The 14,230-nt window shown below is 41.0% G+C and overlaps 1 protein-coding gene across 2 annotated transcripts; it reads right to left on the bottom strand.

The window, feature by feature from the left end:
- Nucleotides 1–762: 762 nt before the first annotated feature.
- Nucleotides 763–14,202, bottom strand: ern2 (endoplasmic reticulum to nucleus signaling 2). 2 transcript variants are annotated; one of them, XM_088302755.1, is made up of 24 exons: nucleotides 13,898–14,202; nucleotides 12,447–12,564; nucleotides 12,340–12,373; nucleotides 12,175–12,247; nucleotides 12,037–12,109; nucleotides 11,666–11,788; nucleotides 11,472–11,573; nucleotides 9,802–9,861; nucleotides 9,500–9,725; nucleotides 8,310–8,388; nucleotides 8,005–8,155; nucleotides 6,127–6,269; nucleotides 5,875–6,054; nucleotides 5,642–5,786; nucleotides 5,105–5,209; nucleotides 4,701–4,788; nucleotides 4,448–4,637; nucleotides 4,208–4,304; nucleotides 3,674–3,873; nucleotides 3,445–3,592; nucleotides 2,954–3,081; nucleotides 2,297–2,420; nucleotides 1,530–1,597; nucleotides 763–1,450 (listed from the first exon to the last, which is right to left on the bottom strand). In XM_088302755.1, exons 1-24 carry the CDS (start codon nucleotides 13,961–13,963, stop codon nucleotides 1,268–1,270), a joined length of 2,904 nt encoding a protein of 967 aa, XP_088158881.1. In that variant the 5' UTR covers nucleotides 13,964–14,202; the 3' UTR covers nucleotides 763–1,267. The 2 variants fall into 2 exon arrangements, with proteins under 2 accessions (XP_088158881.1, XP_088158882.1); XM_088302756.1 differs by lacking the exons at nucleotides 763–1,450; nucleotides 1,530–1,597 and having other exon boundaries at nucleotides 2,311–2,443.
- Nucleotides 14,203–14,230: the final 28 nt, after the last annotated feature.

Here is a 14,230-nt window from a genome sequence, read left to right as displayed (position 1 = left end):
TTGTCAGGACCATAAGCAATATAATGAAAGCAAAACCCACCAGGCCAAATTTTGATGCAAAATGTAAACCTAATTTCTGGCGGGCAAAATTTACGATACCAAGGGAATATACGGTGAAGTTTGCTCTAGCCTGAATTGTGCGCTTCGAACAATATTTTGTGCGAAATAACGGAAGTTGTCATTTGCAGTGGCAACGTAACACATTTGACTGTTTACAGCTCACCAAGTGACTTCATTTGTTTTTTAGGACGTCTGGAGACATTTCCATGAAGAGTTTTTCCACAAGAAAGTACTGGACTGTAGGCAAATAGTTCCTTTTAAATAATGACCCAACAAGGCTGTGCCATGTGTTGACATTCAAAAAACAACAAAAAAAACACTTCTGTTATCATAAACCAAGATTAGGGATACAAAATGGGGTAATAAACTTGAGTTAGGGTTCGTGTTTCAAGGTAGCATTTTATAGTATTGTTAGGGTTCTAAAGTAGTGTTTCAAATGAGCGTTAGAATTTCAAAGTAGGGTTTTAAACTAAGCTCAAATAAGATTAATTTAACCTCTAAAAATAATTTGCTGATTTTGATATATAAAATCTAAAAGCTAGACCATAATCTTATGAATAAGAAATATGATCAAAAAATTTCTACATTTTGTGACCTCAATGTCCCTACAAAGGGCAAATAAATATCTTTGATGGATGACAAGATATGTTGTAAAACAAATAAAAACAAGAGGACAAAAAACAGCATTTTTGGGTAGAAAGGAGAAATTTAATTTAGAAAATCAGGAAATACCTCAACAATGGTTCTACAGCAGAGCAAATCTTAAGTGCGTAGTAACAGGAACGAGAATACGACAAGTTCACACCACAACAAAGGAGTAAACAATACAATACAACTTTTTTGTAGGCTTCAGAGTAAAAACGGCAGGTGTCGTATGGAGCACAGTGGATATCAATGGAGACGTGCGTGACGTCGTGGTACCGTTTGTCAACAGTGTTGCTACCTTCAGGAGTGCACAAGCTTTTTCTTTCTCAAAAGCCGTTATCAGTGTTAATAATACCTAGTGGACTCTTTAAAACCACAAAGTAAGAGATCATTTTCATTATATTATGTAAGTCAACATATCAAGGAGATCTTGCCAACGTCCTCTCAAGTCTGTTAAAAAAATAAATACACAAACCAAGCCAAGGTAACTTAAAGGTGCATCTAAAAATCCGTGAGAGCTTTACAAAAGCAATAACGAGGAGGAGTGAGATAGGTGTGGCTGCTACTTGGCGCCGGGAGGCATGTAGTAGGGGTGAAAGAGTCTCTCGTGGGCATAGCCCTGCAACGCGTTGTGCGTGTGCATCAGTAACTTGGGGAAGCGGACAGTGAAGTAGCCCACAAAGCCGTCGGGCAGCTCGCCCAGGCTGTACTGCACATCAGGCGGCAGCTGGTGGTAGTGAGCCTTCTGTAAATCAAAACGCATGCCGTTAGGTCAAAGTGACAATTGTCAGGAGGACGTGCGGCAAACAAGCAAGCAGGCTGACCTTATTCCTCATGGCCCTCAGCAGTTCTCGCACCGAGTTGCCTTTGTAAGTCCTGAAACGTCTCAAGTCTGCACAGGGAAAGAGCGACACATGCGACGGGCAGAATAATTAAATGCTGGTCCACTTGATAGCTCTAAATTTTTCATCATCACCTTTGTAAACATGTCATCACACAAACACAAAGTGTGATTTGCACACAGCTGCCATCTAGTGGCAGATGAGAGAATGCCTACCCAAATGCAGTTCAGTCATCAACTGTTTTCTTTTACACGTTTTGCACTTACAATTTGTCTGTGTAATATATTTTATCTTTCCTGTATTTGAGCACATTGTTAATGTCGAAACAAGTTATGTTCAATACCATTTTTCTTTTCAGATTGATACCATCACAAAGTATGTACTCTGCGTACTTACAATAGAAAGTGCAGATGCCTCGAGTACTGTTGAAATATACATTTTAATTTAGCACAATGTAAAACCATTGTAAACATACATCAGATGATTCGCTTATGTGCCAAATGACCGCAGTATAGCGCCCACTACAGCTGAGGAGGACTAAATCGATGGCAGATTTATACATTTTTTTGCCACACGTATTGGTGGCTGGTATGAGCAGTCTCCACGAGTACGAAATACTTTCAAATAATGCCGGAATTGGTCCGGTGGTAATGTCACAGTGGCTTTCAATATTTTAAATGTTTTGTTTTTTTATCTTTAGATACAAATGAGTTTGTTCCGAACGAGACGCTCATGTTTTTGCATCTTACCCATCTGCAGAGATGTGGAGATGTGCAGCCTCCAGTTGGTCCGGACCACATCTCGGTGCTTGTTTTCAAGGTTCATCACAATCTCATTATCCGCTGGTTCATTCTCAATGCGGTCACTCACATCCTGTGCGAAAAAAACACACACACCTAGCAACTAAATAAAAAAAATTATGTATTGAGAAAAATGACATTTTAAAATTTGTTGCCAAAGATTAGATAAGCATATAAGTAGAGCATTTGTAATTTAGAATCACTTTTTTGATTACACTCAGGAAACTGTCCTATAGGGAGCATTTACATCGTCGGTTCTTTTTTTTTACCAGATTCATGAAAATTTGTCACTTTGAAAACTTTGTGGCAGTCATGTGACTACCTTGCTGGAGCTGACAGCATGCTCTATTGTCCCCTAAAATCGTAAACATGATCATTCAAAATAATAAAATAACCAATTCATTGTCTGAGGACGGTAAACAAAGTGACTTCACAGTGTTTCACAAAATTTGTCTGGACAGATTTCCATGAACACATTTTTATAGAAAAACAAAAGGCCGGTTGCCAGTTTCCAAATGCTGCCAGTTTTCAGACATGACTCAACGAGTCATGGCATTTTCCAAACGAGCACTCGTGACTAAAGAGTGAGTAAGTGAGGCAACTGACTTGGAAGAAGAGCAGCTGCTTTTCGGGGCTCCAGAAGAACGGATGCTTGAGCACGCGTGCTGACGAGGGACGAGACTCCGCCTCCGCGCTGATCATCTGCTTGATCAGGTCCTCAGCCACAACGTCTTCTGATGAGGCACAACAGTGCTGGAGGTGAGTCACGGGAATTGCATCACGGTCCAATACATTTGGACTGAACACAAGTTGATCATAACAGGGTAAAAAAAACTTCAAATATAGTTGTAGTCACATACTATGATAGGTTAAAAAGATTTTACCAAAACAACAAATGATCTTAAGTCTATTCACCACTGATTTTAGCACGCGGGTCAAACAAGAACCATTACACTTAAAAGCCACACAAAAATATATGCCAAATGCAAAATGTAATGAACTTTACTGTTATTTCCTGAAGATTCCTTACAAATATTTGGTTGCTCATTTTAGTTTCTCAAAAAAAGTAATAAAAGCAGCACACCATCCATCCTCACCATGTATAGTGTCCATGAATTGTGAGAGTGAATATTCTCCAGACAGGATGTTCATTTGCCGCATCAGAGTCTCGCCAAACGGGTGCTTACCCCCGCTGACCACGTAGTAGAAGACGCAGCCGGCTGAGAAGATGTCCACAGCAGCGGTCTAAAGAGAAGTGAGAGCACTGAGCCGGCCCAAGAAATGGAAACACACGGACATAATTTGGGAGAAGCGAGCGAGACTCACCGATTTGCTGCCAGGAATGTTCTCCAGCAGCTCGGGAGCGATCCAGCCTTCGGTGCCCAGAACGCCCGAGCGCAACGAGAAGCTGTTCCGACCGTCCTGGATTTTTTTGCACAGCCCAAAGTCGGAAATGAGAGCTCGGACCTTCCCCAGTGCGCAGGGAAAGGACAGCAGGATATTCCGAGGCTTCAGGTCCCGATGGACTGGATGAAGGTAGGCAGAAAAGGGAAGAGAGCATTGAGGCCATTTATTGTTTTGTTAACTTCATATTCAAAGATGACATTCTTAATGAAGGCAAGTTCAATTCAAAACTTTTTAATGACATGAAATGACATTTTCAATTATTTTAGTTTCTAATTGCGACTGCAACATGCGGCCGAAAAATTAAATTGCGAGCACATATCATGGTTTTCCTTTCTGGGGAAAAATATATATATGATATTATGTAGGACCGAATTATAGTATGTGCGCACCGGGACTTGTACAACTCAGCCAGCTTCCAATATGAGCCAAAAAGGAGCAGTGTGCGTCACAAACCTATATTGAGTGAGTGGAGATGTGAGAGGCCACACATGGTCTGCTCCAACAACATAATTGGACTCAGGTCAGGAAATTTGGATGGATCCTCCACGTACTGCAGACAAAACAATAACATCAAAGTAATACGCTTCATTTATATTACACCATTTCCTAACCACATTGTGAATTTCATTAAGAATAAAAGGGCCAGATGGTTGGGGGAAAAAATTATATAGTCATGGTAGGACAAACACTGACCTGCTGCACGGTGGCGGCACACAGCTCGATGGCGATGTACGTAAAAAGGTTGTCCCTTTCCGTGCAGAAGTACCTGATGACGTTGGGATGCATGTCGGACTGTCGCAGGAGCTGCACTTCACGCTCTGCCACCTCAAAACACTCGGGGAGGATACGCTTCACTGCGGCACGCCGTCCGTCGAAGTAGCCGCTGCGTCGCAAGGCAAGATTAATGGATCACTCAGCGGACGCACACTGCAATTTTCAAACATACCTGAAGACGAATGTTCCAGAGTTGCCGCGCCCAAGGGCCTCAGATGTGGTGAAGGATATCTTACCCAAGTGCACCTCGTCGCTGTTTTCTGTGAACAACAATAATTCAATGTAGGGCTGTGACGATAATTCGATATCGATATGTATCGCGATAGTTGGCTGATGGCTATCAATAGAAAAGCACAGGTTAAATGTTACATTTTAAAATATAAAAAATCTGAATTCAGCCCCTTTCCCTTTTTTATTTTCAATAGTAAAATAATAATAATAATAATAATAATAATAATTCGCTATCGATCGATATGACATGCATGCGTCACAATATAGTTTTCAGCCATATCGCCCAGCCCTAATTCGAAGTCATCAGTGGGATAGGAAGAAAACAACACGCAGTTGGCTTGCTACCTGTGGAGGTGTGATGGCTTGCCGTGTCGTTAACATCCACACTTGAGCCTGTACTGCTATCAAGGGAGCGAGTTAAAAGAGTGTCGGCTGGTGCATGCTGGGAGTCTGGACAGGGAAAGTAGTAAATAAGCACAAAGCAGTCTTTAGATTTTACTCACATAATGGTCAAGTTCTGTTCAGCACACCACAGTCCAGTTAAAAAAATCCCATCAGGCAAATGTTTCCATTGCAGGTTGAGTCAGAATTTCTTTTTGTGCCTGGTCCTTTGTGAGGTGTCGTGCATGCATCACAATGTGACAATGAATTTACCAGAGGGAAATTCTGGGGAAAATGTAATTCAATAGCAATCAATTATTTTATTAGCAAATTGATTTTGATTTAATTTTAAAATACTTCAAATTAAAACTGTTTATTCAAATGTGTCTAGTACCATAATGTGTAAGCCAAAAAGTGATACGTATGGATCGGTGACAAAATGAATGCATAGCAAGCTGCAATTTTATCAAGAAAACACAAGAACAATTTTCCCTTGCTTACCACTTGAGACGGTCGTGTTGGTAGAGAGTGCCGAGTCGCAAGATTCGAGGGTCGGCGTCGGCGTGTTTGTCTGTGTGCGCTGGACACAAGTTTCAAACGCCTCCTCTAGTTGCTGCTGCAGACCTTTGAGCTTCTTAGCTGCTCGCTGGTAAGAAACGGAGATGTCACGTTTGAGATGTATTTGACAACATGAATGAGGTGAGGGTGAAAACGTAAAAGTCTTATTGACTCACAGTGTATGTGAAGACAAATGCTAGCCATCCTCCCAGCAACACAGTCACAACTGCCAGAGCCAGGCAGTCCTGTGTCATGTAGACGGGACGCACAGCGACCGACTTATGGGGCTCTCCCGATCTTCCCCTGTTGCTAGTTCCTCCGTCATCTTCGCCATTGCTTCGTTCTACTGACCAGAACTGGAGGATTAAAGCGACGTGAAACCAGGGAGATGGACAGCGTTGAGAAATGAGATAAGGATCAGGACTCACGGGGTAATGGTTGTAGCCAGAGGTGCGTGAGGATGACGAGGCAGTAGACTGAGGAGGGATGACGGCTTCACCGGCACACGGCAGGCTGACCCGGGATTCCCTTAACATGGTGACGTGCGCTTCACGCGGGACCTCATGGTGGCCTGCAGCACATTTTAGGAGCGTTTAGAAGAATGCAGGCTAGGGCTACAATTAAGCCAATTCAAATCAATATCGCAATGCAGTTAAGTGCAATTTTTTTTTTATAGTGTCTAGATACGAATCATCAATGTTTAATAAAACCTAAAAACCTGAAGTGATAACGCCTATGTTTGTTAGCATTGTTGTTGTCATCTGATTTATGACAATCTTTTATGTTTATGGCTGTGGGGGACCAAAACTGCCAAAATCACAATAAACAAAAGTGAAAATAAAAACAAATCTTGTAAAAAAAAAAATAAATAAATAAATAACAAAATGAATTATTTAATTGTATTACATGTATTTATTTTTGTATTTATTTCCACATTTATTTTGCTATTTTGTTTTATTTTTTGTGTATATATTTTTACTTAGTCACTAATGGTGTAGTGGTACATTTGCCTGACTTGTGTGCGGCAGCGTGCAATCGGCTCCCACTCAGCGATGGTGTCTATGTCTGCCCTGTGACTGGCTGGTGACCAGTTCAGGGTGTAGGGCGCCTTTCGCCTGCAGTCAGCTGGGATAGGCTCCAGCACCCTCCCGTGACTCTGTACAGGAAAAGCGGTGTGGATAATGACATGACATATTTTTACTTTTATTTTGTATATATAATTTTTGCTGTTCTTATTTCCATGTATTTTCTTAAGTTACTTTTCCGATTAGATTATTTACATTATTATACACACACACATATACACAGTCAAATATTTATTTATATTTAATTGATTTTGATTTTTAAAATTGTTTTTATTATTGTCAGTTTTATTTCTTTTTTTTTTATTTTGGCAGTTATGGTCTCCATATATGGCACTCTTGTCTGGTAAATTTTGTGAAATTGTCATAGTGAAGGCTTAAAAGCCTGCAAGTCAAAGTTATTTCATGATTCATTTGACTTTATTTTACCATAAGCCTATGTACAATAATTCTCATGTTCATTGTAATACTAATACATTTATTGCTTGTGCCGGTTTACTTGAAAATCACATTTTAAATAGAAAAGCAATTAGCAATCAGAATCTAGTGCAGACACAATATGAGAAAGTGACAAATGGTCTGCTTATAGACATATTCTTATCATATGATATCTTGTTTTTCGCATCAGGTATGCTGAAAGGCAATCTGTAAATTTGAATATAGGAGAGACTATACTGTCAGTAGGAGATATGAAACTATGAAAAGGTAAAAATCAAGATTATCAGTATTGTGAAATTTTTAATAATAATGGAAAAAAAAAAGTCATCCGACACACGCAACTAAAGCATTAAGACTCGGTTGCTTTTGAATGTATACAGTGAGGACAAAAATGTACTGTATTAATACTGTAATAAAGACAAATATTTCTCACAATAAGCATTGTTTTTAATTGAAATATATTATGGTCCATGATTTGGACATACGTCAACAACACAACAATATGCAATAAGATTCAAACTTGAGGCATTTGTCATGTCATCATCCACACCGCTTATCCTGTACAGGGGTTGCGGGAGGGTGCTGGAGCCTATCCCAGCTGACTACTGGCGAAAGGCGCACTACACCCTGAACTGTTCGCCAGCCAGTCACGAGGCAGACATAGACACCATCAGCGAGCGGGAACCGAAGCTACGCTGCCCGCACACAACTCAGGTGAGTGTACCGCAACACCATCAGTGACAACTTTAGGCATTTGTTTTTTTTAAAAAAGAACTATCTGAGTACCTATTAACAACCAGTGGTTTTTGCGGCTGTTGGTGCTCCCAGGAGGATAGCGCACGTCAGTTGATGGCATGATCTCACACTCCCCTTGCTCGCTGATCGTCACACAGGCCGTCTCAGGACCTTCAATCCGGCCCAAGGTCAGACCCCGAGCCTGCCATGGAAACAAGAGCGCGTCACTGAATCAGATCGTCACAGCATGTGCACCGCATGTGTTATCATATTTCTGTTGTTGGCTGAGACTGGGAGCATCACCATCAAAACTTGGCTGGGATGATCACGGAAAATACATTTGTAACTGAACTCACCACTAAGGAGAATCCTTGGTGAACAAGGGAAGAGGAAGCATAGAGGTGCGAGTCCAGTTTTCCGACGTAGAGAGTGGGCCTTAAAGGGACAACAGAAGACACGTCCTTGTAAAAAAAAGGATTTTTATCGAGTTATTAAAAATAGTAATACTTAAAATTGCCACTTTGTTGTGAGTGCCAGAAAATGCCTCAAAGTCCACATTTCAGTTACGCGTTTTAGTTTTTTTTTTTGCAGTGTTCCACCTACTTTTCAATCCTACTTTTTTCCCGCTAAATTTTCCATGGGAATTTCTGCTTAAAGTTGACACATGGAAATTGTTGAGTCTCTGGAGTGCCTGGCCCACCAGTGTATAATTAAACAACCAAGTCAAATCTTTTCTTGTATGACTTGCTCTTGACACATGTGTGGGATCAAACAACTCTCTCAGAGAAGTCTGGAAGTGGAGGAATGAAAATCACCTGGCCTGGAGGGAACCTCCAGATGTCCCTCGCAACACCACAAAATGTTGCTTAATTTGTAGCCTTATTTTGGAAAACAGTCATTGAATGTAGCTGCAATGTTACACTAAGTTGGCAACACTGCTGTTGTCATATAGTAACAACAGACGCATTGAGACAAACAAAAAATGTCCCACATGAAAATGGAGTGATATGAACCAGAGTGAGACAAGTGAAAGTCAAAGGTGTTGTAATTCATTAATCGTGAAAGAAAACTTTGATTTAAAAACTCCTTTGCATTAGGATAGAAGAAAAGAACTGGTAATTTGTGGTATATTTTAGAAAAAAGTGAATATTATTTGGTCATTGCAAAAGAATCACAAGAAAGTGACAAAATGAAAATTTTGCCTTGCTCAGGCGCAAAATAAAAAAAAAAAACATTCAACATTTAAATGCATGACTTCAACTGAATTTGTGCTACGTGGGGCTGTTATAAAGATCGTACTGCGAGATTTTCCAGTCAAACTCGCCACGTCGCAACTGTCTTCCGGGGAATCCATGCCTATAACTTCGCAAAGTTCGCTGCAAATTCCGCTAAATTAATAGTTTTCCACCCCTTAAATTGCACTGACAGATAACATAATAAAAACATTGTCATGTGCAACAAGAACAGGACGTGTGATAACTTGTTGCTAAAAGACTTACAAGACTCTTTGTGCGTGTTATTATGTGTGTGCGTGGGCGACTCTTACACCAGTTGTGTTTGTGCACTGGCTTTCTCCTTCACAAACTGATAATTCCACTTCAGAGTAGACTGGGATTTGGTCTGCTCGTTGGCAACGGAGGAGGAGGAGAAGGTGAGGAAGCGCAATGTCTCAACAGCGAGCGACAGGTGAGGGGCGTGTCTGAGTGAGTCGCCTGAGTACAGGTAAACCCCCACCACGGGTGAGCCGTAGTCCTGACTCCATAGCACGTCGCCTGGAGGATGATAAGTTGGGATCTCACTCAGGCTGAGGAGGAAATACAGATCCATTTTCCAAATCAAAGTCTTTACCTGACTCTCTGTCAACAGTAACCACGAGGCCGTCACCACTGGACACAAGATGAGCCATATCTGGAGAGAAAACGCATACACAAATACGTACATTTATTTATTATTATCTCAAAGTGATTTTATTTTAATGCGCAAGTAGAGTTGCCCTGTGAACCATTTACGGTGCTGGCAAAAACAATACCATACAATTTATTTAAAAAAAATAAATAATAATACAGCAGCAGTCCTCTCTAAAGCGGCCCTAAATTAGACATGTGCAAGATGGAGAAATAAGGAAAAACAATATGCGACAATGTCTCTTCAGATCTTCCGCGCGCAAACAGACAGTGTAATTAACTAGCAGTTAATTACAATCCGACATTTGTATCGGATTGTGGTCTGATAACAGCTAAAAAAACATTTTCAGATTTTAGCGGCCAATATCCAAAATCTCAGGTCATAACACTCATAGACAAGCAATCCATTCCATAATCCACTCCTTGTCTTGTATCCAGCAGCGTATGGATCTGGTGATCTGGAACAAAAACTAGAGGGAAATCGCTATGTTCGTGACAGTTGCATTTAATTAATCACTTCCACCCGGCTGCCTGTCCAGATTCTCCACGCTTCAAAGCAACTGTACTTGAGGCAAACTGCAGCACAAAGTCAACTTTTCATCGCCAGCTTACGATGTCCAGTATTGCGCGGACAACAACAAACCGCAAACCTCATATGGTGTCTTTATAAAATCTTGACTTGGAAATGACCAGCATCGGTATCAGACATTACACCAGATCGCAATATTGCGATCGGATTGGAAGAGAAAAGGGTTTTATCGGGACACCCCTATTTGTTAGCGTCAAGAATTAGCGACTGAATATGATTTCAGGATGGCGTGTCGATGTTGGTGGCAACTATGTAATGTCAATTAAATCTGTGATGAGGCAAGTTATCCATTACACCACCACGCAGGCCAACTTCAAAATAAAAGTCTATGAAGGTATTGGCATCAATGACTCAATGAATGATTTCGTTAAGCTTTATTTTGCAGTTAGCCATTGTGGAGGCAGCGTGTTTGTTGAGTATGTTTGCAGCTTCCTTGACATGTCTGTCTGAATGAGTCTGGCGGCAGAAAGAAAATCCTATATCACTAGTTTGAGGACTTGTTTCACCCCAAGTAGCCAAAATGCTACCATACATGTGACTTACATGACCCATGCCGGTGTTCAACTTTCTCTGCTGCAATTATAGTGAATGCCGACTAATCATGTTGCCTCAATGTGAACGGACAGTTTCTTTTTTTTTTATTCGTCACCAATCATTCCGCAGATCGTGCCTGGCCCGAACCGGCGGTACTTGATCTGTAGAGATCACGGCTCAAAGATGATCCGTTGCACCACCACTAGTGCTAATGAGGGGGAAAAAGAAGTAGACCCAACAGACCAACCGAAATACAGACGAACCAAACCTAAACTGTCAAACCCAACGGTTTGGACGGTTTAAAAAAAATAAAGAAAAAAAATAAAAGAAAAAAAGTTTTACCCCGAAGATATAAATCATTAATTGATTTCATAAATGCAACAGATTGGTTTATTTTTAATATACATTGGAAAATAGCGACGCATGCAGTGTTATTCTCACTTCAGAGTTTTTTGTTGTTTTTTTGAAGATGACGCATGAATGACACTTACGGTAATCGAGTTTCTCATCATAAGGCAGAGCAGAGTAGTCGTTGTACGTCGCATTCCATCGCAGCTCCTGCTTCTTGGTATCGAACATGGTGACCATGTACTCTGCAGAGAGGAAACACAAACGTAGCGACCTACTACTCTCAGTGGAATGAATAGGTGGTGAAAATCTGTGCATTTCTAAGTGTGTGTTTCACCTGTGCGTCCAATGTAGAGATGGGGAGTGTTTGCAAACATGGAAACAAACGAGGATGTGGTTTGAAAGGTTTGCTTTGCTCCGGTTTCAGGATCCACTACAAACCACATATCCTGCTTTTTGCCTGCAAAAAACACATTCTTTGGGATCTCCACTCATCAGCAGCACAACTCTGACCACACAGATAGTCTGCTCTATGAATTTACCAAACACGTTTTTCAAATGCTCGTTGTACTAATGTAGATATTTTATAAGTAAATATTTTATTTCCCACAAAAAAGACGAGGATTAGCTATTTGAGGGAGAAAATCTGGACCGCGCAGCCCACAGCTGCTGCTAATAAAGGTGCAGCGCAATTTGGGTGCAAATCACCTGTATAGAGGATTCCATCAGAGCTCCTGCAAGGAGCCGACTGAACCAGCTCTGGAATGGTGAATGGAAGTTTCTGGAGAACAAATAGCCAAAACAACATTATGATTTGAACGCACAATTTTGCACTTCATTCCTCACCATCAGGCCTTCTTTGTGCTTGCCACCAAGTATGTACAAGCTTCCGTCGTTGGGGTCCGGGAGAAAACTTAGCCTGTAAAAAAAACAAAAAAAAACAAATGCATTGTGAAGTGTCTTATGTCCACAAGTGTATGATTGGGTGTTGGTATGCGTGTGATTTCTCACTCAGTTATGTTGATGGGCACTTGTATAATAGGATCTGGCAATAAAAAAAGGAACATTTATAAGAAAACTGTTGCAAATATGACATGAAAGGAGATCTCTATACAAACCTTCTCTTAGGGTCCATTTGATGTCTCCCGTCTGTTTGGAGACAGCATGCAGACTTCCGTCCAGCGTGGAGACGAACAGAAGGGATTCTGGGAGGGTGATTGCTTTGACCCCCGCCACCTGACAGCCATAGAAAAAAAAAACTGTGTGTGAGTGGGAATGGGAGTGTCATGTCCACCAGGGTTTCTACTCTATAAAAGATTGCAAGTTCCTTATTTAGCAGGATATCCTGACAAACACCGCTTCTGGAGGGTGTATTCACCCCTCCCATGTTTACGTACAACTGGGTCACGAGTGTCATCGACACAATGGAGCAGTACAGGGACCAGACCTAGCTGTGGCAGGAAAATATAACGTAGCTCAAAAATGATTAGAACTGCTTAGTAATTAATGAATAAGAAATTAATCATACAACCAGTTCTACTGCCCGAAGATAGCTTGGATGGCCCTTTGTAAGCACTGAATTTCTTTAGAATCTATATAAATGAATAAAGAGACATCTCTTGTTTCTTTTTTTCCCTTTAAATGCATAGCGTAATTGAAGGTACATTTGTTCGGACTAATTTCTTAGTGTCAACAAAAGCAGCTCATAACCGTTGCATTTCAAAGACATTTTTCATAGGTGTTCTTGATTATAGCCAAAATCCCTTTACAAGTTCTTACATAAATAGCTACGACATTGTACTGTCAAATAAAATGCTTCTGGGCATGTGTTATTTTGTGTCTGTCACTTGATACACTTTACATTAAAATGAAGAAGAAATTGAAGAAAAAATGATTGGATATTTAAAAAATGCTTTTCAAATTGCACCCTGTGCGGTCAGAAAATTGCATTCTATTACATTACGATGTCGATTTGAATTTGATTATTTATCCCTGCCACAAAGAGAGGGGCGTTTTATTCTAGCAAATAACAGAATATGGGTAAACACACACACAAATAAGTGAAGGTGCAAATAGTGAAAAGTGAGTTTTATCACTGTCTCGTGTATATACAAATAGCAACAGTTTTTTGCAATTATTAGAAATACTGTGATGAGTTACGTGGCGGCTATATAACTCTTGTGGGTCGCACCCCTGACTTTAGACGTCGGTAAAGGGTCGAATCCCGGTCATAGGGAAGAATAGCATCCAGTTGGGTCACTGGCTGTTGTTTCGAATCCACTGTTGTGGGTGCGTTGAGTCAAGAAGGACATTCGGCGTAAAAAGTATGCCAAACGTATCACGTGAGTAACTTTGGCGACTCAGACTAAAAGGGACTAAGCCGAAAGTCGAAAAAAACTAATAAATTATGTCCAATGGTAATAACCCTGTCATGACAACTTTGAAGTGTTGCTTGAAATAGCAACAGAAGCCGTGCCCCCGCCCCACACACACCTTCAACTGTTAACAGTAGCACACAAATGGCATAAGTGACAACCACATCAAAGAATGTCAAAAAAAAAAAGTTCACCTTCGATATTTTGACTTCCCACGAGAGAAGAACAAGGCACAACGGCAGGCGCCCCAAAGCCCCCATGACACCCACCTCCTCGAAGCTACGAACTGAACTCAAAACCAAAGGTCGAATTGTCCCTTAAAATCCCACTGCGGGGGTCCACACGTCCGTGTCGTTTCAAAGCATCCGCGTAACATCACAAGAGGCGGGCATGTCGCTGTTCGTAAGATACCGCTAATATTTTCAACTCATCATAACCGCAACGCAACGGTAAAAAGCACATTTCCGTGTTTGGGACGACTATATGACGTCACAGCAAAAAGTAGGCGGGAACAATTTTCGCTTTGA

This window comes from Idiotropiscis lumnitzeri, chromosome 8 (assembly GCF_059441095.1).
Source record: "Idiotropiscis lumnitzeri isolate Australia: NSW breed Sydney's pygmy pipehorse chromosome 8, RoL_Ilum_1.0, whole genome shotgun sequence".
In the NCBI taxonomy this organism is placed as follows: Eukaryota; Metazoa; Chordata; class Actinopteri; order Syngnathiformes; family Syngnathidae; genus Idiotropiscis; species Idiotropiscis lumnitzeri.
Note: the sequence above shows the minus strand (reverse complement) of the source record. Positions and strands in the feature narration are given on the sequence as shown.

Bases quoted from the DNA above. Each gene is read 5' to 3' on its own strand.
- ern2 (XM_088302755.1), bottom strand. From the start codon at position 13,963: ATGGGGGCTTTGGGGCGCCTGCCGTTGTGCCTTGTTCTTCTCTCGTGG. The intron at 11,789-12,036 runs GTGATTTGCACC...TGTTTTTTGCAG, and splicing joins TGATGGAATCCTCTATACAG to GCAAAAAGCAGGATATGTGG. The intron at 9,726-9,801 runs GTAAAGACTTTG...ATCATCCTCCAG, and splicing joins TACTGTTGACAGAGAGTCAG to GCGACGTGCTATGGAGTCAG.